The sequence below is a fragment of the Pseudorca crassidens genome, chromosome 8, assembly GCF_039906515.1.
Source record: "Pseudorca crassidens isolate mPseCra1 chromosome 8, mPseCra1.hap1, whole genome shotgun sequence".
NCBI classification, from domain to species: domain Eukaryota; kingdom Metazoa; phylum Chordata; class Mammalia; order Artiodactyla; family Delphinidae; genus Pseudorca; species Pseudorca crassidens.
This window is the reverse complement of record NC_090303.1, coordinates 38286853-38313935: the sequence shown is the minus strand read 5'-3', so window position 1 is coordinate 38313935 and position 27083 is coordinate 38286853. Positions and strand designations below refer to the sequence as shown.

General features: G+C 39.2%; 2 protein-coding genes across 8 annotated transcripts in view; one reads left to right on the top strand and one right to left on the bottom strand.

Annotated features, from left to right (window-relative positions):
• ANKMY2 (ankyrin repeat and MYND domain containing 2) overlaps positions 1–16657 on the bottom strand; it is a 34033-nt gene extending 17376 nt beyond the window's left edge. The window contains exons 1-5 of one of the 3 annotated variants that reach the window (XM_067746234.1): positions 16297–16657; positions 13736–13799; positions 9362–9426; positions 4677–4815; positions 2875–2973 (exon numbers count right to left, since the gene is read on the bottom strand). In XM_067746234.1, coding sequence (XP_067602335.1) covers positions 2875–2973; positions 4677–4809 — 232 coding nt within the window. In that variant the 5' untranslated portion in view covers positions 4810–4815; positions 9362–9426; positions 13736–13799; positions 16297–16657. The remainder of the gene's footprint in view (positions 1–2874; positions 2974–4676; positions 4816–9361; positions 9427–13735; positions 13800–16296) is intronic. The other 2 variants (XM_067746232.1, XM_067746233.1) reach the window with 2 other exon arrangements.
• Positions 15746–27083, top strand: part of BZW2 (basic leucine zipper and W2 domains 2) — a 58544-nt gene continuing 47206 nt past the window's right edge. The window contains exons 1-2 of one of the 5 annotated variants that reach the window (XM_067746226.1): positions 15746–16144; positions 17035–17088. In XM_067746226.1, coding sequence (XP_067602327.1) covers positions 16029–16144; positions 17035–17088 — 170 coding nt within the window. In that variant the 5' untranslated portion in view covers positions 15746–16028. Of the gene's footprint in view, positions 16145–16929; positions 17089–27083 lie in introns of those variants that run through there. The other 4 variants (XM_067746229.1, XM_067746227.1, XM_067746231.1 and 1 more) reach the window with 4 other exon arrangements.

Genomic DNA, 27083 nt, shown 5'->3' with positions numbered 1-27083 from the left:
CTTGGCAGCAGAGTTAGTTAATCCCAACGGGTGGAGACAGCACGATGGAGAAATTATACTGTAGATGGTGAGGACTGCTGAAGCAGAAAGAACACACCATGAATGACACTCTAATGACATATTGGCCCAAACATTCTAGACTTTCTCAGGCAAGTCCACAGCTAGTCGTAGTGGTGGAGGAGGAAAGGAAAGGCCTGTTGCCTGACAAGGCAAACACAGAGAATGTGGAGAAATAAATGAGTTATAAGGATTTCATCTTGTTGGGGTTGCTAAATGGGCAAATGCAAAACCTTAAGGGTAGGGCACTGGGTATAATTTTGCTCTTGTTTCTAGATAGTAACTGAGAAATATGGGTTTAACTGGGAACACTGTGAATAGGAGAGTACGCACTGGTAGAATATAAGAGCATTCTTGATCTTTCAAGTTAATAAAAGGAGAAAGAAAATTTACTCTAACAAGACCAGGCCAATCACATTAAGGAAACACACACACACACACACACACACACACACACACACACACACACAGCCACACACTGAGTGAGACGGGAGGGACTTCCATGGTGTACTGGTAAGTGAGGAAAACAAGTTGCAAGGAACATATTTGTATGACCTGATTTGTAAAAGATGAAAAAATCTTGCACGTGTGTGAGTACATATGTATACATATTGATCTGCCTGAGGGGAATGAAAGTGGGAGAATGAGTTTTTAATAAGACTAACTATAAGGAGAATATAATGTCAACTTGAAAGGGTACAATGTAATTTTCTGTCTATGAAATTAGTCTAAATAGATTAAAATGGAATGAAAGCGTTACCCTCACTTTAGGATGGAATTGTGGACAGGTGTACATTAGATTTTTATTAACGTAGTATTGATAGTATTAAGAAAACAGAGAAAAAGAAAAGCATTGTATTAATGGTTGAAAGTGCAGGCTCCTCCACTTCCAGCCCTGTGATCTGGGGAAAGTTACTTAACCTCTATCTCAGCTCTATTTCATTACATTGTGGACATAATGAAAACTTGTAGAGTTAAAGAGAACTTCAAATCATCCAATTCCCTGGCTTCTTCGTACATGTCAGAAAACTGAGGATCTGGAGGTGAAGGGATTTGCCTGTGATCTTGTAACTAATTAGGAGCAGATATGAACTAAAATATGAGTCTCATGATTCCTAGTTTAGTGTTTTTTCTTACTAAACTGACACCCTCAAAATTAGCTGAGGGCTGAGGTGGTAGCAACCAGGAAGCCCCTAACTGTGGGAGATAAATATTTCTCTGAAGTTTGCACAGCAAAGCCATACCTTTTTCAAATCCTCCTGAACTGAAGTAAAATAAAACAAGAATATTTGTTCTTAAAGAGCTGTCATAAAGTGACTCAGTGACTGTTTTGACTTAATCAACAGTACTTACTATTAGTAGTTTTAAGTAATATAATAATAAAATTTAACACCATATACAGTTACTGTCCCCCGTATCTGACTAATTCCCACCGTACCTTAGCTTACATGTAATTTCTCTCTTGAAATTCCCTTGGAATGGGAGAGAAGATCCCTCCCTTTGATGTATTTTACGGAACCCTTAAGTCACCATTGGAATACATTTTCACATAGTCATTGCCTTTATCCTCTTAGTGCCATGAATGGAGGAACACCCTCTGTCTTATTCACCAAAGCATCTAGAGTGATGCTTGGTCTACAGGTTGTGAATGTTAAGTATCTGTTTAATGAATCATTAGGCCTCACCGAGCTACTTACTACATTCCCAATAAATCAGATTATTTCTATCATTGCTTTTCTATCAATGGACTCTTCTAACTGCCAACTCATTGGGGCCAAAATACCAAACATCAAATATTCATTCCCACTCTCTTCTAAACCCCCTATATTATATCAAGTAACAGGATTAACACATCAAGAAATATTGGGCACACGCAATAAATGTTTGTGGTTGATGAGGATGATAATGAAACAGCTGTATATTGTATTATCATTAATGCTCCTTCCTAATCATTGTTGTAATTATTATAAACAGCAATAACTGATGGCATTTATTGAGAGGTACATGTAAAGCTCTTTAGGTCTATCATCTCATTTAATCCTTTCAATAACCATGTAAACATTTTGCAATGAGGAAACTGAAGATCAGAATCATTAAGTAACTTGCTGTTAAGTGGTACAGCCAGAATTTCAACCCAGGATCACTGACTCCACAGTTCCTGTTCTTAAACATTAGGTTAAACTATTTCCTTAGAGGAGTAAAATATTCTCATTCAAGCATTTGACTGCAACAAAAAGGCCTCACCACACTCTGTATTTCAGAGTGGAGATTCAAAATAGCTTGTTCATGTTATCCAAAGTGTCATTAGGTGTTTCATTAAGTTAGACAAAACTGTAAACATTTGCTTTTTTAAAAATAAACATGACAGGGCTTCCCTGGTGGCACAGTGGTTGAGAATCTGCCTGCCAATGCAGGGGACACGGGTTCGAGCCCTGGTCTGGGAAGATCCCACATGCCACGGAGCAACTGGGCCCGTGAGCCACAATTACTGAGCCTGCGCATCTGGAGCCTGTGCTCCGCAACAAGAGAGACCGCAATAGTGAGAGGCCCGCGCACCGCGATGAAGAGTGGCCCCCACTTGCCACAACTAGAGAAAGCCCTCGCACAGAAACGAAGACCCAACACAGCCATAAATAAATAAAATTTAAAAAAAAAAAGTGAAAGGGAGACAAGGTCATTTACATGGCTGTTATAAAAAAAAAAAAAAAAAAGAAAAAGAAACATGACAGTATTTACACTCTGAGAAGCAAAGTGGTATTTTTTTCCATGGGGGAAACTCTGGGTATAAGCTAATGTAAAACTGCCATAAAAACTCACCCACAAAGGCTGCCATCTGAGCTGCTGTTCTTCCTACAGAGTTGACAACATCTGTCTCGGCACCAGCTTCCAACATTACCCACGTGATGTCTTTATTACCTAGAGTTAAAAAGAAACATACTTGTTAAAATTAAGGACTGCACAATTCAAATATTCCCTTTTAAATAATCTGTACCCTTTTTTTTCTGCTGAGTTTTAGGTTTCTATTTTGTGGATCTTTTCATTTTTTCCAAAATATAAATCATAACTATAGCAAAAAGTAAAATGCTATAGAACCCGCATAGAAATTAACCTTATTTTCTAGAAAACACATCAAGCAATACAAAAATGGTATGGAATTGAATATAACTTTTTTTTTTTAACAAGACAAAGTATGTTTTTCCTATGATAATACTTAGTATTAAAAAAAAGAATAATGCTTAGTATAAAGTCAAAACAAAAAACAAAGACAGAAAAAATAAAATGACTAAAAGTCTCCCCTTAATGTCTACTAACTCATCCCATCCTTCACACCTACAGGCCCTGAGATAACTACTGACAGTTGAGGATCTATCTTTTTACACTTTGTCCTATCTACACATTCATAGTGATTCTATTTGTGTTCTTTCACTAAAGGAATCCTTACAGATAATCTGCTATTATCAACTATACTCAGTGGACACCATTTCCCATTGCTTTTTGCAAGCTTGAACTATGATTTCCTTAGGAACAGTTCCTGGAAAACACTGTAGGATCAAAGGTTATGCATATTACCAGGCTGCCTTCCAGCAAGGTTGGGCTGATGTACACTCCCCAAAACAGTGCACAAAAGTTCCTGTGCCAAGACTGGGCATCATCATTCCTCCTTAACCTTTGCCAGTATGTTTAAGTGAAAGGTTATCATTTGTTGTTCTAATCTGCAGATCTTTGAGAGCGTTTTAAGCTTATTAGCCAGTTGTATTACTTTTGTTCTCTGTTCAATTTTCTGTCTAATTTTCTACTGTAGTATTTGTTGTTTTCTAACTGACTTATAAGAACTCTTCATATATAATGATACAACCCTTTTAGAAATGGTAATAACTATTTTCCTTAGTTTTTTAATTTATATTTTAACTCTATGTATGGTATTTTCTATATATGGAAATGTTTTAAGATTTTATGTAATCAAATTAGGCAATGTTGCCCTTTTTGAATTCTATATTTTATACTATGCTTAGAAATGCTTTTTTTCCCCCGGATTATAAAAATACAGATTACTGCTTTTAAAGCATGGTAATATTAAGTTACATATTTATTTTCTTAAAAAACTGTAACAAGGACAGATAATTCCACTTAATTTTAGATATTTCCCAATTGTCTTTCTTCAGCAAATTATAAGCAACATGAATCAGAGTAAGTTTCTAAATGGATCATCATATTTAGTACTTAAATGTCACTGAAGCAAATAGCCCTATCATAGCAGGTATTCTCTCAAGAGAACAACAAAGAAGCTTTCATATTACTTCAAAATATAAAACTATAGAACAGCAAAGGAACTAAATTGTAAGAATAATAGATCTAGCTCCACAACTCTAAACAAAATATATTGTCAATACAAAGAATCAAGTGATTTAAATAACTAAAGAAACATCACCAAATAAACTATATAACATACTTCATACATTATAGCTTTTCAAAACCGATTCCCACCATGTCTTTCCACAAGACATGATCTTAAAATTACTATAACAAAAATGCGCTTAATTTAAAAATGTACACATTCTTATAACAAATTTGTATAGGTGACTATTATTGGTATATTAGAATAAATGCTAAAACTTCACCAGAAAGTGCAGCAAACATGAGGGCTGTGTATCCATGTTCATGTTGATGACAATTTACATCAGCTCCATGTCGTAAAAGTAATTTGCACATATCAAGTTTTCCTTTATATGCAGCATGCATTAGAGGAGTCATTCCATTCTTTAACAGAAAGGGAAAAAAAGTATTAAGTTTACTTATTTACCTTTCCCCCTGCCTATGAACAATTCCTGCAATTAAATTAAAACACAAAATAAAATGAATTAATAAAATCATCTTTATAATCTGCATTTTTATACTCAATTCCCCACTTGGATCTTCCATAAACTGCTGAAGAAAAAAGATGGTTTTATTACCTGAGGTTTTCTACAGATTAGCAAACAGATTCAGAGAAGAATTGCTCAACTTCACATGACTAGTAAAATGGCCAGGGCAAGGACCAAAACTTAAATTTATCAGGGCTCTCATCTCTACTACACATACTTAGCTCCTGGGGAAACAAATGAACAAGCAGATACAAATGCGTTAAAAAAAGAAAAGAAAAGAAAAAAGTAAGGAAAAACCTTAAAACAAATAGAATGCTTATCAAGGGGAAAGTTGAATATGATATCCATAGCATGGAATAGTATGGAATAGTGTGATGTTACTAATTGAATACATTTGTATCTATTGAATTGAAAAAATTTCCATGAATTACTGCCAATGAGAAAAACAAGATGTGAGAAATGTATGTTAGAGTGTTCTCATTTTTAAAAAATGATCCTCAAAATCACATTTATATTTTGATCATATATATGATTTGGTTATATATATGATTATATGAATATGGAGAAATGATTGGTAGTGTTTATACCAGGCTACACTGTTTAGTCTCCATATGTTTTGTCCATATCCAATGAAACATCCAACTTTATATGTTGACTACCTAATACTATTTGGTGGATAAATAAATGAGATGTTCCCTGTAAGTAAATCTTCTCAGAATCCAGGAGAGACTCTCTGAGTGCTGGAATTTCAGAGTTACTCTGGATGAAAACCTCTCTAAAACACATAATCTCTTTTTTAAGCAAATCTTAGAATACTAACATAATTTGAATTGTTCTTGATGATTCTAGACTATTATAATGAACATCGTCATCAATATTATCAGAGGTTTGTTGATGTGAGAATCATAGGAAGGTTCTACACGAGGCAACTTAGTAGTAGTCAATGTTTCTTGAGAGTAGTAACGGGAAACTGGTAAGGAGATTAAAACTTTAGTAGTTTAAAAAACTTTAAATATGATGACCCTAAAAATAAAGTTTCTCTCCCATAATTTTTAAATCAAAGAATTCATCAATATTAGTCTACTGAGTTACAACTCTATATCATTAAATGCAGCATTCATTCATTCAGCAAATATTTATTGAGTGCCTAAGATATGTCAGACACAGATCTATGCACTGTGGGTAGCAATGAGCAAATTCCATGCCCCTAAAGTCTAAGTCCCTGGCACTAAATTTTAGTAGGGGTGACAAGGCAGATGGTGATAATAAGTGCTATAGGGAAACAGCATCGAGTAAGGGGGAGAGGGAATGGCAGAAGGTAAGAAGAGATCGTTATTTTTAAAAGAACAGTCAAAGAATGTCCCTCTGAGCAGGTGGCATTTGAACAAAGCCCTGGAAGGAGCAAAGGATGTAAATAACTAGAGGAAGAATGCTCCAGTAAAGAGAATGCAAGTGTAAAACTCTTTGGGGGAGAGGATCATTGGGTTCAAGGAATACCAAGGAGGCCAAATCTGTACGCAGCTCACTCATAGAAGCTCCAGGAACCTCCTTGTCTTGAATTTGGTGCCCCTAGGTTTAAACATTAAGTACAGGAGTGTGTCTCATGTTTTAACCTTAAGTAGGATGCCAATGCTTGTGGAAGGTTTCTGCAAACTTATTCAAGTTACAGAAAAGCCATTCTACCTTAAGTTGTTAAAAGAGTTTTTACCCCCAGTAGTTAAATATTATCAAATGCATTATATCTATTGAGATGATCATATTTCTCTTTTATTCTGTAATACAGTGAATTACATTGAAAGATTTTCTAAACTGAACCATCCTATCATTCTTGGAGAAACCTTACTTGGTTAAGTCTTATTATTCTTTTGATACACTACTGGATCAAGTTGGTAATATTTTATATAGTGTTTTTGCATCTGTATTTACAAAGTGAATTGAGCCCACAGTTTGCTTGGGCTTCTTCCTGTTTTGGCACCAGCATTATGCTAACTTTATCAAATGAGTTAGGCAGCTTTATATGAACTAATGGTACAATCTGTGTAAAATGAGAATTAAATGGTCCTTGAATGTTTTGTAAAGCTTACTCAGGTGTGCAGCTTTAGAAGGTAGTTGGCACTTAAATACATTTATACAAATCTTCCTTAATTATCCCAGTTTTTCTATTTCTATATGAGATAAATACGTTCATTTTTATTTTTCTAAAAAATCACTACTTTCATATGGGTTTTCAAATGAATTGGCTTTAAAAAGTTATGACAATTCCTCTTATAATTGCAGTTATGCTCTTACTTCCTTGGTGTTTATTTATTATTTTCTTGCTTATACTTTCCAAATTGTGTCTATTTTTTTGGTCTTAAATTGATAACTTTGTTTTATCTTTTCTTTTTTAACAGCTTCATTGTGATATAATTTACTCATTTAACGTTACAATTAAATAGTTTTAAGTATTTTCAGAGTTGTGCAACCATCACCACAATCAATTTTAGAATATTTTTGTCAAAACCAAATGAAATACCATACCTATTAGCAGTCATTGCCGTTACCCCTCCCCATCCCATTACCCAGCCTTAGGCAACCGCTAATCTACTTTCTGTGTCTATGAACTTGCCCATTTCGGACATCTCCTATACATGAAATCATACAATATTAGTCTTGTTTGATTGGCTTCTTTCACTTGGGAGAATGTTTTTGAAATTCACCCATGTTGTAGCATGCACCAGGACTTCATTCCTCTTTGTGACTGAATAATATTCTGTTGCATGGATACACTACACTGTGTTTATCCACTTATCAGCTGATGGATGTTTGGACTGTTTCCACCTTTGGCTCTTATGAATAATGCTGCTATAAACATTCATGTTCAAGTTTTTGTATTGTCATATGTTTTATTTTTCTTAGTTACATACCTAGGATGGCTGAGTTATATGGTAACTCCATGTTTAATCATTTGAGGAATTGTCAACCCATTTTAAAGAGCAGCTGCACCATTTTATATTCCTACCAGCAAAGCACGAGGGTTCCAGCTTCTCCACATCCTCACTAATACTTGTTATTATCTATATATATTTTTTTATTATTGCCATCCTAGTGGGTGTAAAGTGGCCTCCCATTGTGTTTTTTTTGTTTTTTTTTTTCCTTTGCGGTACGCGGGCCTCTCACCGCCGTGGCCTCTCCCGCCGCGGAGCACAGGCTCCGGACGCGCAGGCTCAGCGGCCATGGCTCACGGGCCCAGCCGCTCGGCGGCATGTGGGATCTTCCTGGACCGGGGCACGAACCCGTGTCCCCTGCATTGGCAGGCGGACTCTCAACCACTGCGCCACCAGGGAAGCCCATAAACCAGTTTTTAACAGTGTTAAATGTAAATGGAGATGTACTATTTCTGTCTTATATAAAGTGCATAGACTGTTAGGTTATTCAAATTTTCCATCCCTTGAATACTCTTTTCTACTTATCATTTTCTAAAAGATGCTATCGTGGTCTTACAAATTTCTCCTTTGAATTCTACTTTTTTCTTTATAACCTCAAAGCTTATAAGATTATTAGTGAAGGCTTAAGGCTGGTATATTCCTGGTGGTTTATCAACTTTCTATAAGAAAGAGTCTACATCTTTTTTTTTTTTTTTTTTTTTTGCTTTAAACTTTTTTTTGCGGTAAGCGGGCCTCTCACTGTTGTGGCCTCTCCCGTTGTGGAGCACAGGCTCCGGATGCGCAGGCTTAGCCGCCAAGGCTCACGGGCCCAGCCGCTCCGCGGCACGTGGGATCTTCCTGGACCGGGGCACGAACCCGTGTCCCCTGCATTGGCAGGCGGACTCTCAACCACTGCGCCACCAGGAGAAGCCCTTTAAACTTTATTTTGTCTGATATTAACTTTACTACCCATGTGCGGGTAAAGGGTTAACAAAACACCTCCTTTGCTGCATGAGAAACTGAAATTCAGTTAATGTTCTAGTACTAGAACTGTCCTGTATAATACCTACTAGCCACACATGGCTAATGGCTGCCATACTGGACAGCTCTGAAGAGAAACTACCATCTCAGAAAGTTATTCTGGATTGCAATTGTTCTAGAAAGTTAAGTTTAGGTCAGTTAACCCTCCCGAGAAGTAGAATTGCTGGATCAAAGGTATATACATTTAAAAATGAGAAATATTCTAAAATTTTCTCCAGAATATGATGCCAATTTATACCTAATCCAGTAGCATATAAAAGTCCAATGTTTCACAAGAAATGATATGGAATTGGTTTAACAGTCACTTATTCGATTACCAGTAAAATTAAACATGTTTTTACATCCTTATTATCTTTTGCAACCTGTCTGCTGACATTTGCTTTAGAGCTTAGGATAACTTGAACACAAATGCTAGAAAACAACTCTTATTATTAGATTTTATGTATTACCCATTCTCATAGGAAGTAAAACTTTATTAAATGTTTTAAATTTTACCTCATCCAAGCAGTTGACATGAACATTCTTGCTGGCTAACAATGTTCCAGCTTCTTGGACAGTACCTTAAAAAAAAAAAGAAAGAAAGTGCAAAGGTTTTTTTATATCTAGAACAGAAAAAAATCTAATGTCAAGGAAACAGACTTTAAAGGGTTATCTGTAAAACTAAGATGAGTCAGGTCAGGTTGCTAAGAAATAAAGCATCAATCGCATACTGTTTATTCCACAAAGTAATTATCCCAGAGAACAGATTCATATAGACTAAAATAGCTGCATCTTGCTTTTACTTCCATTGGCCTTATAGTATATTAAACTGGCCACATTTTCCTTTTGGCAGTAATACAATAACCACAAAGCATAACACTTTTAATACTGAAACAAATCTTAAAGGGCATCTAATCCAGCCCACCATCTGAAGCTTAAATTGCAGTCAATGTAATAACAGTTCAAAGTACAGTCAGTATTTATATACCTTGTCACCACTACGTCCTGTGAATTGATGGCATGCTCCTAATAGAATTCTTGGTTTGGAAATGCTGAGGTAAATGTATCTTTTATGCCTCGTACTATATAAAAGTGCCATATGGTCAGTATTCAGACTCTCATACTGAAAGCCATCTGATGTAAACCTGAAGGTCAGTCTCTGTAAATTTGTAAATAAGCTGTAATTGGGCCACGACTATCAGGTTTTCCAGCCTTCTGTAAGGCATACTAAGGCATAGTTGCAGGAGAGAATGTTGCTATTATCATCCTTAATAGGAGCCAATCACATGTTCTGCCAAAAAATTTCTGGTGTGACGGGGAACGGGATAATGAAATTGCATGTTCTCAGGGAGAAAGGATGAGATAAGCCTCTCCTCTAAAAGGACATAAAAGAATAGAAGCATCCTCAACTAGGAGTTATTTCTTGTCTTTAAATTTAGAATTATAGTTCAAGAATGTGTTAAACTTTGCAGTTCTTCCAGAGCTAAAGGTGGAATGCAGAATGAAGCTTAGCCTGCTTCTTTCTACCCAACCTGCTTCTTAGGCACATGGTCTGAGTGCCCCTCACTAACAGAGGGGAGATACAGAAATGTCTCCTAGATTGATAGCGAAATAGCTCATCTGGGGAAATGTCAAGTGAGTGATCTACAAGGCCCCGAATTATGACAGCAGCTATTGTGCCAAGAGTTCATTTGTCTGGTCCCACCCTCCACCTGAGGGCAGTTGGTATCACTGGCTGAATGGCTACAGAGGGAGAGGGGAAAGCCTTCAAGCATGCAAGCAGGTTGTGCAGGGCAGCTTATCCATATCTGTGGCTTCTCACCAGAGACTCTCAAACATCTTTGGAAAGGAATTAGAACAAACTCCTGCACACCAGTTTCACTTGAGGAAGATGCTTCAGCTGAACCCCATTATCCACTGAGGAATAACTGAAGTTATTTTCCATCTGACTGAGAGATGTTTATGCAATAAAGGGAGAATACTATAGGGATTGTGATCATGCCAGAGCCTGCTATATGTTAGGGAAAGGATGGGGATTGCAATCATAAACATTTGGCTCATATTAGACAACAGGCCCATAATTCTATAAAATGTTTAGCCCAGTGGCTAACAATGTACAGTAAATCTGTCCAATCGCAGGGCAACTAAAAAAAAAAAAGTGAGTTGTTCACTCACATACCATGGAATACCAGTTAGTCTTTTGAAATGCAGGGACCAGGACGGGAAAATTTTTCTGAAACTGTTTGGGCTTCTAGAGAATGAAAACATATTTTGGAAAATAGATGAGCAAAATACCCCCAAGAGGAAAAACTTTTGATAATTTCTAACTTGGAGTTTCTAATTTAATGACATTAGGAAACTGTAGAAGGTCTAGAATAGCATGGAAATGGGAAACACATAGTTTACACAGAAGGATTTTTATTTTTTGTCATTCCTTACTGTGCATAGTATACTCTCAAACAATATTTTGCAATTAAAAGATTATTTGCTTTACTTGGGAAAGAAATATGTTAAATCTGATTTAACAAACTCTTAAGATGAGGGGATGTGGTACTATAAAGGGGATGGGAAATGAGTCAACATTTATCCTCATTGGAGACAAAAAAGAATAGACATAACTGACGAAAATAATATTTAATAATTTGTTTCCCTTGTGAGAATTTCTCCAAGTTGCTCCAGAGAAGAAAACACAACCCAACCTGCTCCATTACGGTGGGATAGATAACTTATCTGGATGGACCAGCATTTTAGCAGAGAAGAGATGATGATAAGAGTGATATTCTCACTGTTACTGCCCTCTCTTATATCACACTAGAGCCCTTTCAGGACCACTATAAAACTGAACAAGTCCTATAAAACCCTCAGTTTTCTTATATAGGAAGCAGAAATAATAACATCCATCCCACAGTGTTCTTAGGACTAAGGGCTTGGCTTGGTATGGGGCACGGAGTACAACCTCAGTGCATATTAGATGCTCTTGTTATTTATATTTACAGCAGCATAATATAATTCACTGCGACATTTCTATATCTAGTTTGGGACCACTGGTCTCTACTGAAGACAAGGAGAAGTAGCCAAAACAAACAAAAAGGGAGAAACAAACTAACATGTCATTTTCTGTTTCCAGCAATCCATCAGATAGTCATGAGATCTGAATATTTATGAGTTTCAATCATTTAGTGGGATCCCTCAACAGGAATGTTTTGAGGAATCTATATCTAAGTTAAGTATTTAAAAAACTATTTGGCTTGTTAGTTGCTGTTACATTTATGTATAAGTAAAATCATGTATAAATAATTAAAGTGTCTGAATTTAAAAATAATATATGGATACAGACTTAATCATAGATACATAGTTATAAATGAATTTTAAAATAGACTTCTAATTACAACATATATTTTGAAATAGTGAATCTGTTTAAGTGTAAAGTTTCTAAATTCTCCTATGTGTATCTATTTTTAGACTTTGTAACAAAATGTCTTCAAGTTAGGATTATGAATCACTACATAAAAATTAGAGTAACTAAAAGAGCTGTTGTTTTGTAAAGGAAGACAATGAAGCCCACAGAGGTTGCAAAACCTGCCCAGTCATATAGTTAATGGTAACTACGTATTTGAATTTAAATTTGTCTTTGAACTCTATGCTATAATTATTAGTAGACCTGAATCTTTCTATATACCCGAGGTACTAGAAATAACATTATTAACTACACAGGACCTTAGAGCAGGATCTTTTAACAGTCCCAAATTGTAAACAACTGAAATGTCCATCAGTGTCACCAGATAAGCAAATAGTAGTATATCCATACATAGAAAATAAAAGAAAAAAATAAGAAATTATTGGTGCAGTATGGATGAACATGAATATCATGATGCTGAGTGAAATGTCATGCAAAAAAAAAGGAATATTTATTATACTTACTGTATAATTCCACTTACATAAAATTCTAGAATAGAGAAATCTAATCAATAGTGACATCTATCAGTGGTTGCCTGGAGACAGGGGTGGAGGGAGTGACATTACAAATGGGTATGTAGAACGTTTTGGGGGTGACAGAACTGTTCACTGTCTAGATTGCAGTGGTTTCATGGATGTATACTTATGTCAAAACTGACTTTTAAAAAGTGTACACTTGAAATATGTACCATTTATCATACTTTAGTTATACTCCAATAAAACTGGTAGAATAAACCTTATTGTCCGAGTCCGCTTCACATCTCCTTTAACACAAACAATAATAATAAAAAAAATAATTACGTTACTTTCTTGTGAAATTGGCAGCAGTGATCCCAGGGATTTCAAGTACTAAACAAGATAAGTAATGAAAGACTTTCTGGCTTATATTCTTAAAGTTTAATTTATTTTGAAATAGTGCTTCCTCAGTGTTTAATGAAAAAGATATCAGAGCTTAGAAGAATGGGTCAATCTACAAATAATATAACCCAGTTAACTGTGCTTAAGTGATTTCATTTCTCTTCTGAAATGTTGTGAAATGGATGCTGTTAGTGACTATGATTTAAATGGATATGTGAGAAACAGCTTCTCAGTTTCATCTGGAGCTTCTTTTTGGCATTCTAACAAATAAACAACCTGTAGAATACCTAGAATGTGCATTTACTCAGAAGAAGAAATCGTTTAAAAGTGTCCGGTAGCAATGTGCGGTATTCTCTGGACTGTAAGTCCCACTTACAATCGGCTTAACTTCTGGAGGGCAGTGGTTAGCCGGAGGGAGAACTCAAAAATTTGTTGAGTTTATTTCAGATTGGCCAAGATGACAGGTCACACGTGGCTGGAAACTTATTGTTAGTTCCACGTACTAGTACTGACTAAGCCAGTGGTTCTCAAAGTTGAGAAATGTACTGAAGGGAAAAATATCAGAACTCTACTCACCTCCTTTCAAGAAAATTGCTTCTTATGAGTACGAATATAAACTTTGTTTATGAGCTTCGTTCAACTGTAAGCCAAAAATTATTTTACAAATTTTAAATGCACACAAAACTACAAAATCAATAACGTTTACAATTAAAATTAATTTGACAGATGAAAATATTTTGCTGCAATTAAATTGCCTCTCAAAGTGAATAAGATATGGTATGGACTCTGGTGCTGGTTTCATTTTTTCATTTTGTTTAGTTTGTTTTCAAGTCCAGCATATTTCTAGGACTGTGGGCCATATGATATCTCTGCTCTGCCACTTATTACCTGTATTATATTGGGCAAGCTATTTGAACTTTTCAGTTTCTTTGTTTCTTGTCTATCAAGTAGAGACTGCCATGTTTACCATAATAATAGCCAACAGAGTATTTTAAACACATTACTCATACTAACTCATTTTATCCTTATAGCAGTGTTGTGAGGTGGGTACCATTTTTCACATGGAGAACCTAAGGCTCAGAAACAGTAATTTGCCCAAGGCCAAGTCACCAGCAGATGAATGAGGTAGGATTCCAAATCAGACTTGAAAGGTTAACTACCATCCTATGCTGTCCCTCATAATGTTGTAGCTTAAAAATAATTCCTAGCTTATCAAGATTAAATGCATGGATATATGTAAAGTGCTAAGAATTATGCCAGGCCCAAAATAACAATCAGTCAAAGTTGGCTACGGTTGTTACTTTCTCTTATCTCCCATTACATTTTTTTAAGAGTATGGTAATGTCCCACAGACCTTCACTTGACAAGAATGTATCACATACTATGTCTATCTCACTTCTTTTCTCATCAGCTTGGACCAATTAAATAGGTGAGACAGTGTCTGTGTAATTTGTTGCACGATGTAGGCCCAGAAAAAAATCACAGTGCTAACCAGGCAAAATTCACATTAATTCTTTTATTTAATCTTTAAAAATAAAAACTAGTGGATACCTAATAATGTATCCAAGGATTCCCTCCCTACGTCTCCACACACACCACCTGCCGCTTTCAGAGACCCCGTTTATAAAACTGCTCACTTGTTTACACTTTTGAGAGAGGGTGATAGCTCTGGACTGCTTAAAAACAGAATTTGCATCCCTGGTGGATTATAAGTTGATGCGTTGTCTCCTTTTTTTGCCCAGCACTGTACCTGGCACAGAGCTGAGACCCACATGGTTGCTGAGCTGAATCCCAGGGCCACCAAAGGCACGGAGACATGAACCAGAGACAGGCAGAAAAGGGAGACTGCAGTGCCAAACAGGTCAGCGAGGACCGTGCTGGACAAACAATCTGCAACAACTCCAAGTCCCACAATTCTAGGCAAAGAACACATCATAGCAAATTACAGCTGTGACTGAGTTCAGCCTGTCGAGATCAGATGGAGTGGGCTCAGCTCATGAGCACCTGTTGAATTCCAATCCGATATTTCTCTCCTTTACGTTTAGACTTTTCTTGTCAGTATAAAGAATACATGTGCCTTTCTCTCTGTAGGTCCAGATGGGAGCCAGGTTACTTAGAAAAAAAGAAAGACTGGAAATTACGGAGTTTATGTTGCAATGACTGGCTCCTCTGCCGTTCGAGGGAGCTTAAAACAGCCAAATGAACAATGCCCGCAGTTCCCACACATCCGTATCGCCGCGCCGTGACAGTGCAGAAGCCACGTAGTCACGCTGTTGTCACCTGCCAGGTAACGGGACTTTGGGAACTCTTCTGGGACGTCCACTCGGGGACGGAGCGGAAAACATGGCTTCTGGCTCGTCCCCGGGGCCTGCGTCTCCCTCCCTAGGACCCGGAGCGGCGGAAGTGGGACGCGCGTTGGGAGAATGGAAGGGAAAGCGCGGAAGAGCGCGATTAGAAGGTCGCAGCCCTGCGAAGTGCGCAAAGCGGTGTGGACGCCTCCCCAGCCCCCTCGCTGTTCTGCGAGTTCCTGCGGCGGCCGGGGGTTTCTGGAAGGAAGCCAGGGAGGCCCTGGACTCAGAAGCCTCAATGCGGCAAATTACAGACCTTGTTTTGTGCCCTTGTAAGGAACCCTTCTCCTTAGGAGCTCCCTCCACCCGCCCCAAGCGAGGGCGGGGACAGCCAAGGGATCCAGATCTTTCGGCCTCCGGAAGTCGAAACGGCCCTCAGACAACCGATCTAAGAACCTGAAACTTCCAGACCACTATCGCCCAGACGGACGGTGGTCAAAATCACCTTAGGAGTTTTGAAGAATGCACATTCTGAGGCCCCACCCCGGGTCGCTCATTATCATCCGAAGTGGAGCCTGGAAATGTGCACCCTTCCAAAAGCTGATTTAGAAGACGAACGTCTGCAACCTCCGCTCCCGTCCCAGCGGCGCTTCTCCTTCCCCACCTCTCCGCCCCCGCAACCGGTCCCAGACCAAAGGTAGGAGTGCTGTTTCCCGGTCGCAGGATGTCAGCCTCGCAAAACCGCAACCCAGGGTCAGCCGGGCCGGGGGCGCCGCCCGGGCTCCGCCACGCCCCCCTTCCCTCCCAGGCCAGGCAGGCAGCGCCCCCGCCGCAGCCCAGCACCCACACCTTTTCCGATGACTTCCAGCAGATCCTTTTCCTCCTGGGTCAGCTCGCCTTTCTTTATGTGAACCATTGCTTCCGCCAGCTTGACAGCGATTGTTTCTTTGGGAGTATTAAAAAGTAAACGACGTGTCTGTATTAGGAACGCCAGCCGCAAGGTTAGGCAACTTGAGACTAGGACATTAAGTAGCCAACCGCGGAAGCGTTCGAATTCTCTCCACCCTCCCGGGGGCTGGCGAGCAGCGGGCGAGCTCGGGCGAGCCGGGCGGGCAGTCTCTACAGGCCCAGCAGTAGTCTCCGCCCCCCGCGAGTCATTGGCCCGGCCGGGAGGAGGAGCTGCAGGAGGCGGCAGCGAGAGTCTCCCATTGGAACAGCCTGGGAAGGAAAAACCAAATGGAGAAAATCAGAGGGGGGAAATTAAATGCCTGTTACACGTCTCCCACCGCCATCCTTTCCGGTGCACGTATTTAGGGACACACAGTATTTAAATTCTCTTTCTGGAATTTCTGTGTTCGGCAGTTTCTGCTAGGGGCATGCATCTCCCTTGCTCTCGATATACACCCCCCTTCATTTCCCAGGGAGTGGAGCGGCCCTGGACGGGGGCGGGCTGGGAGGCGGGGCGGCGTGGCAGGCGGGTCTGCGCCGAGCTCCGTGTGTCGGTGTCAATGTGTCTGTCCTTCACTCCTCCATTGTCTGCCGCCACCACTGCCGCCGCTGCCACTGCCGCTGCCGGAATCGCTGCAGCCCCCAGCCTCGCGCGTCGCCGCTACCTCCTCGGACAGGTGAGAAGCAGCCCAGGTAAGGCAGCGGGGGAGCCGGGAAGCCTTCGACAACCGGAGCCAGAGCCCCACCGGGAGCTTCCCCCCCTGCCGGTGCTGGCCCTAAGGAAGCATGTGCCTGCTGGGGCGGCTTCCTTCCTCTCGGTGGGGAAGCCGCCCCTCCACCCCATTACCATCACTCATACCGCGTATCAGTTCCCCGGAGTGAAGACCCGCCACTTGCCACATTTGGCCGTCCCGGGAGACCGAGAGCGGCCAGGCGCCGGCCACGAGGTGGGAAGTGGCGGGTGCCCATCGTCCCGTGCGTGGCATCGCCAGATGTAACTCCCGGGGAAGCCAGGGTTGAGGCTTTGGACTCGGGGTGGGGTGGAGAGGAGAGCCTCCCATTACGAGCGAGATGAACGCATGTGAGAGTAGTCTCGGGAGAAGGTAGTTCTCATTTGGCAACCTGCCCTCCTCACCCCTCCACCCACCCACCCCCACTTGTCATCTCCTTTGGCGTCTGTGGGAGCTGTAGAAGAAAACCGGATCTGATCGCTCTATGGTGCCCGTTAAGGACGTTTGGAAGCAATTTACACTTGAACTAATACTTCGTTTATGAAAGACAGCCGGGGATGAGGGGGGGAGGAGGGCCTCTTCTCTCTTCTAGAGTTCCCAGTCTCTTTGTAACTCAGATCTTGAGATTTATGGAAATAGGAAGGGGAGGGAGAAGGGGCGGAGATTAAATTGGTGTTGCTGTCTATATATAGCATTAGATTAGCCTCTTAATCCAACCTTCATTCAACTGTAATATGTAGCTTCAGGCTTTCACTATAGGAAGCCAGGGACCAAATACAAGCGTGTACCCTCCTGTGACTCAAAGACAGGACTTGCTTGCTAATACGAAGTCAGTCGTTCCTCCTGGGTGCACATCCATAACATATTTACAGCATCAGCGAAAGCTTCTGTAGAAATTAGTGTTTACTGTTGTTTCTCTACAGTCTAGTATTAGTGTTTCTCCCAAGACGCGTCTGCTTCAAAGAGAAATCTTTGTATAATTATGTAGATTTTTTTTGTTAAGCATCCCCCCCATACCATCACTTTCTCTCCGCTGTGCCATATATGAAGTGAAGTGTATTTTCCTCTGGCCATACGCCTTCATTTCTTGGAAGCATTCACTAACACTTGTGAAATCCTGGAAGATGTTCATTATTTCCTGCCTTTAACAAAATTTTTTCCCCAAATCCCAGATGTTTTCTTGTCTAAGTCTTCATCTTTACAGGCTGGGGCAGATCTGAGCCAGAACATATCACATGAAAATGGTTTGAAATTATTCATCGCAATGTATAACAAAGAAACTTTTGTTTGGGAATGCTTTAATAATGATGTGACTGTTCAAACAAGTAGTAACGCTTTTGAGTGACCCATCTTTTGTAACACTTAGAATGCTGCTATTGCCACAGTTACAACTGATTGAAAACACAGTATCATGAAGAAGAAACCCAGAAACCTAAGAAAATGCTTGCGGAGTAACCTTTCCTTACCATGTGACTTAACATTTTACAAGGGATGTTACAGAATTGGGTGCTTCATTGACAGTATTTCCATCTCTTGTGTCAAATTGGGGCCATGGTTACTTGAAGGTCACACCTGTTTGTCTCACTGAAGTTGTCTGTTCCTCGAGGATAGCAACTTATTATCTATTTTCCTGGTGCCTTATGGTACCTCCTTGGTATTTAGTCCTCTGTGAGTACATGAATTCCGTAAAGCTAGAGTGAATGACATTTAAAGTAAAAAAGCTAACATCTGCCTAGAAATGTATATAAATAATATGTTAAGTTTAAATTTCTAGAAGCAGATACGTAATGGATTGTGTTCATCAGATGGATTCCATTAATCGTTTTTGGCCAATGTTAATATTTAATGTAGGAATAAGATTAGCTAATGAGCATACCTTAGACTAGATCAAGGAACTTTTTTTGTATTAAGAATGTATTCACATCTAAGGAGTTTTGTTGGTAATAAAATAGCTACTACTTATTGGGTCCTTAGTCTGTGCCGATATTCTACCAAGATGCTTTGTTATAAGATTTGTTTAATCATTGTTGTAGCGACCTAGGAACTAGCCAGTATTACCCCTGTTTCTGAAAATAAGAGGACAGAAACAAAAAGAAGTTAATTTGCCCACAGACCCACAGTTTGGAAGTATCAGAGCCAAAATTGGAACCTAGATCTGTCTCCAAAACCTTTTCGCTTTTCATTATTCTCTATCTCTGTGGCTAGCAATAAGGGGGAAATTATATATTCTTTAGCTAATAGATAACACATTCATGTGGTTTAGCGTGACAGAGGTACAAAAGACTCTCTGACCTCTTTGCACAGTTTCTTCTCCGTGCCGTACAACCCATGGTGTCTATTTTTCTCATACCTTTCTGAGAAATTGTATGTGTTTATATAGCTTATATGTATAGTTCCACTTTTTTTTTTTTTCTTACAGAAATGAGAGCATACTAACACATTGTTCCACAATATGCAATAGAATTTATATGTTGCTTTGGTCTCTGTTTCTTTCTTCTCCTTTTAAAAAATAATGATTTCTGAAATGTATGAAATCCTTATATGTGTCCCCATCATCCCTTTTTCTACTGCTACCACCCTGGACGTCTCTTGGCCTGTTGCAGTGGATTCCTAAGTAGCCTGCTTTCCATCCAGCTCATTCAAGGCACCACCATTAAGGCACCACCACCAATATACACTGAGCACTCATCATGCACCCAAGGATGAGACGTACTTTGTAAAGACAGAACTGATTCACTTAAAGCATGTCAGTGGCTCTCCACCTGCCGCAGAATAGAGGCTCTGGTCTCGTACTTCTGGTTCCTCTCCACCAGCCCAGGTTCGGTCTAGGAGGCTCCGACTTCTGGTCCCAGCCGGCATTTCCAGTCAGCCAGCCCCTCCCACATACTCTGCTCTAAGGTCACCTCACTGATTCCCTAACATGCCAGTAGTTTCCACCCCTTTGTTCCTGCTTTTCTCTTCCTGGAGTGACCTCCCTTCCCTCTTTACCGAGTCTTTCTCTCCTTCCAGATCTGATGAATCTCCTTCCAGATCTGATGAAGTGTCACCTTTCAAGATACTTTCATGGTCCCCTCTCCCACCCCATCCAGGAGGGGAATACAGGCCCTAGTAAACATTTTTATTCCTGTCCCTCAGCAAGGGCGATAAGAACAATCTTTCCTCAGGAGTTGCTGGTACAGTTGCTGACATCCTCTAATTTTCTCCTATCTTCTTAGGAGCCCTGGTCCCCACCCGCCTTGTACCCCGAAATTAACATCACCTTTGCTTCTTCATCTGGATCCCCATGAAAATAACCTAAGGCAGGCACCTTTTTCATGACATCCTAGTTCAGTTTTTGTTAATCTATTTGACCCCTTCTCCTTCTAGACTGTAAATTAACTAGAATTAGTTTACCTTTGCTTCTCAAGATTGTGACCCATGTCTCGCACGTAGTGTGTGCTCAGTACATGCTGAGTTGAATTCAGTTTGATCTCCAAGTTATTTCAGGTGGATTTGTTTCCCTACTTGACTAATCCTTCCTGGCAATGTGAGGTGATGTGGCCCTAAGCACACACAATCATAACCAAGGGGAGAAGGTCTGTAAATGTTTTCGGTCTCAAGCTGCTTGACATTCTGATGAATGCTACCAACCAAGAAAAAAAAATTGTACATATGCACATGTTACAAATTTTGCAGACCATTCCTGGACTCCCTCTTTGAAGCCCTTGACGTACAGCTCTGTGCTTTAAGAGAATGCCGTTTTCTTTTTATTGCAGGGGAATAGCTCATTTTTGAGTGTTGTAACTTTTGGGGTAATGTTTTCCTTGACATTTAACTTTCTTTTCTTGGGTACATTTCTTGACTGAGTGGATATTTGATGATATTAAGGATTTTTATTTTCTTTGAAACTAATATTGTGGTTATATGTTTAAAAGGTCCCTTATCTTTTAGAGATATGTACTGAATTGTTTAAGGGGGGGAAATGGTAGGACATCTAAGACTTGCTTCAATATAATTTTGTGACAGTGGGGGACAGGGACTGAGTAAGAGTATTAATGAGACAAAGTTCACCGTGTAGTTAAGTGTTGAAGGTGGGCAATGAGTACATTGACTTCATTAGACTGTTCTCTCTGCTTTTGATACGTTTGAGATTTTCCATAAGGAAGTCTTAAAAAGGAAATCTGGACATATTACAGCCCCTAAGAAATTGTCGTTGTAGTTTAAACCAAAAACAAAAAAAAAGAGAGAGAGAGAGAGAAAGCAATATGGATACAAATGCTCTTTCTCTATACTTAGAGTTGAGCTTATGCGGTTATCCATTTAATGTTAAAACAGTTACACCTAAATCTGCAAAAGACTGTCTTGTGAGCGATGCATTTCCATAAACTGTTCACATCACCCTCTAGCTTCTCCGCAAAACGAAGAGGTAGGTGGCGTATCTCAGTGCTGTGTCACAAGCTTGTGAATATCCTACTGGCAGCTAATCTTCATCTTTTTTAGACCCTGACGAAGTAATTTGCAGACACGTCTCAACAAGGGGTGCAAATATATTTCGTTTAACTGAGAAAATCAAGACATGAATGAAGTGGAGATACTGATTTTCTTCTTGTGTCACATAAATCAAGTCAGAAGGCATTTCCAAAAAAAGAAGTACTTTGGTAATGTCACGAGCAATAGTTAGAGGAGGTATCTCACTGCCTGAAAATCGGGAGCACACTCAGGTGTGCCTGCCACGTCCTTCCTCAGGATTTGCTTAACTAAATGCTTGCTTTGACAACTGCTTTCTGAATTCTTAAAACTTTATAACTTGCGTGTCTTGATGTTTATGTTTCTTTTATGATGTTTTGGACTTATGAAATGTTAATGTTTCCAGAAGCCAACATGGAATTTTTTGGTATCATTTATAACATTTCTTCCCAGATTTGGTTTGAAGCGTTCTTAAAGAATATTTAATTAAGCTTCAAAGCCAAGCCTTCACAGTGTCTAAGGACAATGTAGCCAGTCCAGTCTCATTGCCAGGTAATGCTGAAGCACACATTAGTGTATATCCAGCTTCAACTCATATATATTTATATTAGCTATGTCACTGTGGAATTTAAAACTCAAGGCTGGTGCCTCTTATCTCTGAGTATAGTAAAACCGTTCCAATAATTAAAAATAGAAAGCTATTTTTGCATCAGAAGGGAAAAGGTAGCATTCACCTTCGCAATAAATACATTTAAGCTAGAAAACTGGTGTTTTTATCTCTTGGTATTTGGTTATCTGTTGCGGGGTTGTGTTAAAAAGACCCGGCAGACAAAGCAGCCCTTAAAACTACATTCATCAGCCTCTGAGTAAAATCTCTTCCTGGTCTGTTGATTGTGGAGTAAAGCAGTCCCATTAAGTAGCCTCTTCTGACCTGGTAGGAAATGATTATGGATGAGCCCTGGGAGACAGCCAAGCACAGCCATAGCTCTGAGAATTAGAGTGGGAAAACCAAGACTCCGTGATGAGATGGCTTTTCCAAGGCAATGTCTCTTGCTTTCACTTTCTTCATATATAAAACAGGGATACTAACCAAACTTACAGGATGACTCTGAGGACCCTTGAGGATCCCCTGTGAACTATAAAATGTTATATAAAAATTAATTGTTATTTTTAGGGCCAATTCTACCTGTTTCTACAGTTGAGAAGAAGATGAATAACACAACTACAGGCCTAGTTAAGAAATCATTTTAAAGTAAAATTGTATAGACATTAGTATTTGCCATAAGCCCAACTTCCTACATTTTGGAAGAGATTTATTTTTCAAGAGAGACTTTCATAAAGATATAATTCTAGTAATTCTATCTCAGGATTAACTTATTAAAAATATTAATCAGGATTAACTTTTTTTTAATAATAATAAGAAAGTTCTTGGTATGCATCTGTTGTTTTTAGTGAATCCCAAATGATAAGACATGATATTTGTTCCCAAGAGGCCTCTATCCTTTAGAAGACGACCCGCCAGCCCCTGAAACAATAGGGACTAAAGTCATCATCCAAAAGCCCCCCCCCCCACCTCTGTCAGCCGACAGGTTAGACCCCTTTGAGAACTTCCCTTTGCCTGTTCAGGTGGCTGTCCGGCTCCGTCCAGTCTTTCAGCTCTAATGTGAACAATGTGGTTACTCCCTACCCACCCACTGGCTTCCTGCTCCCAGAATACCCTCCTCCACCCGTTTCTGCATATCACATTTTACTCCAATCCTTCTCAGCTCAAATGACCCCTTCCCCACACAGCCTTCTCCAGTCCCCAACCAGAGCAGTACAGTCACAAGTGCATATTCCAGAACGTGTGGAGCTCAGTGGGAGGACTAGAGAAAGTGAGATTCTGAACAGAGTCTGGAAGGATTGGTGAATTTGGGCAGGCGAGCCAGAAAATGGAGAACATTCCAGGGAGAACAACCCCCAAGAAAACAACTCCATACAATATTATAACATGTACAATATTATAACATATAAATATTTATAAAATAAATATTGGCTGTAATTTTCTGGCCAACCGTATTGGAACTAGAAATTTTTTCTTTCAAAGGCAAGTTTTCTTCCGTATGTCAACTTTTTTAAAATCATGGAAGTGGAGATTATATTTTAAAGCACACTAGGTTTGTTCTTGCTCTCAAGTAATTTATGACATCACATGTTTTAGACTAAACTGAAAATTATAAAGCAGTATCTTCAGAATTGGTGGTAGCAGGAAAGTTAATAACGGACATAAAAAGAAACCATAGAAGAGAAAATCATATACTTATTCGGATATTTTGCCCTTGAATACAAACTAATTTGAAATTATCCAAAATAGCTAGAATATCAATAGCCAAAATAACTAGAAAATAAAATGAGTAGGAAATTGTGAAATTTATTTTGCAAGTGAACTATGATGCATGGAAGTGTTTTTATCTATATAGTGCCTTAAAGGAATTTTATTCTCTCAGTTTGATTTTTTTTCCAGTTGGACTGTTCTGATTTTTTGTTTTCTACTTTTATTGATGAATGGAATAAAGACATGGCTGAAACAGTTAAACCTGAGAGATGCAACTTGGGGATTTAATAATCAGGTTAATGTGAATCATTTTAATGCGGGATTGTGGTTGTCGTTAGGAGTTTCCACAGCATTTTTCCTTTGTATCTATTAGGGGAAAAAATACACGACAATTTAGAATAATTTCTAAATTAAAAAAATCTGCTGTATACCAGTATCAGCAGTATACACAAGAATACTTTTCTTTCTTAACTCATTCTGATGTCTATGTTGGGGCCATGGGTCTCTTCAGCAAGTATCTTTTAGGCAGTTAAATGCCAACTGGAATAATTTGGCCTGTTCTAAATTTGGCATGTGTTGAGTGAAAAGTGCCAAAAAATATTCTGATAGTCATATTTGTAAACTGCTTTGGAAATAAAAGGTTTAAGTAACTCACTGAATGAACCATTCTTTTGGCAAATGCCAAAGAGACAATGTTTTCATTGTTCTTTCTTGATTTTTTAACTTCAGGTGTATCCTTTGGTGTTTTTTGTTTTGTTATCTTTCATTCTCTTAATTATATATATAAAATAATATATTAGTAGGAAAACAATAATAACAAATTTGTGAGATGTGTAGAATTGTGTTTCCTCTTTTCGTAGTTCGACTTATTTTTATGTTAGAAGAGGACTTTTAAAAAATAATTGTTAGATGCACTGTTATTTTGAGGACTTCTAAATAAATCTCAAGAAAAGTGCTAGGCAGAGGTGAGTAACAGTAAGCAACATTAACTCTTAGCACTACGGAGACTATATCATAAGCCACCATGGGTGTGCAGTTTTATAATATCCTACTGTATCCTCTTCTTTTTTGCATATTCACACAAAAGACTTTAATGCTTTTCAAACCAACCTCGACAGCTTCCTGGATTTGTGATCATTTCTAAGGAAAAAAGAGAACATGACATATGTTTTTCTCAGTATACAAGGTAATAGAATGGGGTTATTGTAAACAGGAAGGAGAAGCCCACATTGCTGGTACAGAGGAAGCTGCTGGCTAGAGGAAAGGACGCCACATCGGGCGTGGAGGAGTGTGAAGATGGTGTTTACGTTAGCATTGAGCCTCTGCAGGAAAGAAGTTGAGAACCAGCTCCAGTAGTACCAGAAACCATGGAGCCATAAATTTCCTACTATTTACATGTCCTTAAGAGGCAGGATTTCTGTTAAATCCTCTTGCTAAAGACAAATGTTTTTCTCCTTACTAGAACTCCACGGAGAACTATTTGGCATTTGGGAGGTAACATATGTTAATTCAGTTTATCCAAGTGCTGAACTAGACGTTAAAATTAATATTTATGCTTCACTCTCTGACTCTAAACCATAAAATTCATGAGGCAAATAATAAAAAAGCTGCCTTCAAGAGTCATATAAATGGTTACCCAACAACTTCAGTTGGTTCGTTGGAGAAGTGCTCTGCAAGTAGACAGTTGACGGGTTCTGGCCCTGACCGTTCTGTGTTTGTGAGGGCCTGATTTTTCTGCTTTGATCTCTGCTTTATCACCAAGGTTAGAATGGAATGCCTGACCTCAGGCAAGTGGCGTGACATCTCAGAACCTTATCAGAGTGTGAGATGAAGGTCTAGGTTTAGTTCTTCAGGTTTCAAAGTGTTCCATACCTCATGGATATCCATTATAAGTTAAAACGTAAAAAAACAAAAATGCAACACACGTTTGATTGTTAAAGCATTAATAAACACAACTGCAACTCAAATTCATCATGTGATGTACTTTAACATACCGGAGACCATTACTTCTTCTTAACTCACACTGCCAGGTTTTTCTGTGCAGTGCTTGGGTCAAACTTCACCTGCTAGAAAGTGAGCACCATGCATCTTGTCTATGTATTTTGTCTAATTGGTCCCATCTGCATCCCTATTGACCAGTACCAGATAGAGGTATGTTTAATAAATGAATGCAAATGAATGATTTTAAGCCTTTTGAAAAAGTATACTTGAAAGTTTGTAATGTGGCACTGATCTTCTCTCTCTCTCTCTCTCTCTCAATTTGAGTTTCTGTAATTCACTCCTTTAAAATTGTATCTGGGAATACAGTTTCATATCATCAGTGTGCTATGTCCGATTAAGTCCCAGGCTATGCTTGGGCATTTCTATCCATTTCATGCTGTCCTCATTGTGAAATAGGCATGTGTATGGTAGGTAACTTTTTGCGTGTGTGCAGCCTTTCAAATAAAGCTTCATCTGCTAGACAGGCTTGGCTTGGGCAGGTCCCCTCCTGGGAGGATGGGGGCCGGAGTGGCCTGGTTGAGAGAACTCACAAGTGAGAAGACATTTGGACTCCTGCCCATCACCACCTTTGAACTTCCTGAGTTTCATTCCCATGTTTTGTAAAAGCCATTGCTCCAAAGCAACATTCTCCCACTAGTAACCAGTCTAGGGTGTTATGTTTTTTTCCAGAAGATTCTGTCATCTTCTCCTCCTTGATTACAATGCTAAGAAGAGAGGAACAGACTTCAGTCCCCCTCGCCATAATAACTTATCTTCTACTCTTCTATTTGTACTGATAGTCATAAACACTCCCATCAGTTTTGTGTTTGATACAAAATTAGCCTTAATCAACTGAATGCTCTCTGGCATTTGACACCACTCCCTGCTGATTTTTTTTTTAACTTAATTTTTTTTTAGAGCAGTTTTAGGTTCACATCAAAGTTAAGAGAAGGGTACAGAGATTTCCCATATACCCTCTCCCCCGATACATACGTAGCCCCTCCCCATTATCACTCCCTGCCAGAGCTACTCGGTGATGCATTTGTTTTGTCTACAATGGACATTAATGTTTGGCAAACAGAAATAAGTCTTTCAGGGAAATATCTGCCTGGTTGCTGCTCTGATGTGTTTAGACCTGTGTGCACAACTTTCAGTTCTTGAGAGCAAGGCCCATCTCTGGCTTTGCTTACCTTTGTTTCCTCTTTAATGCAGGGCTT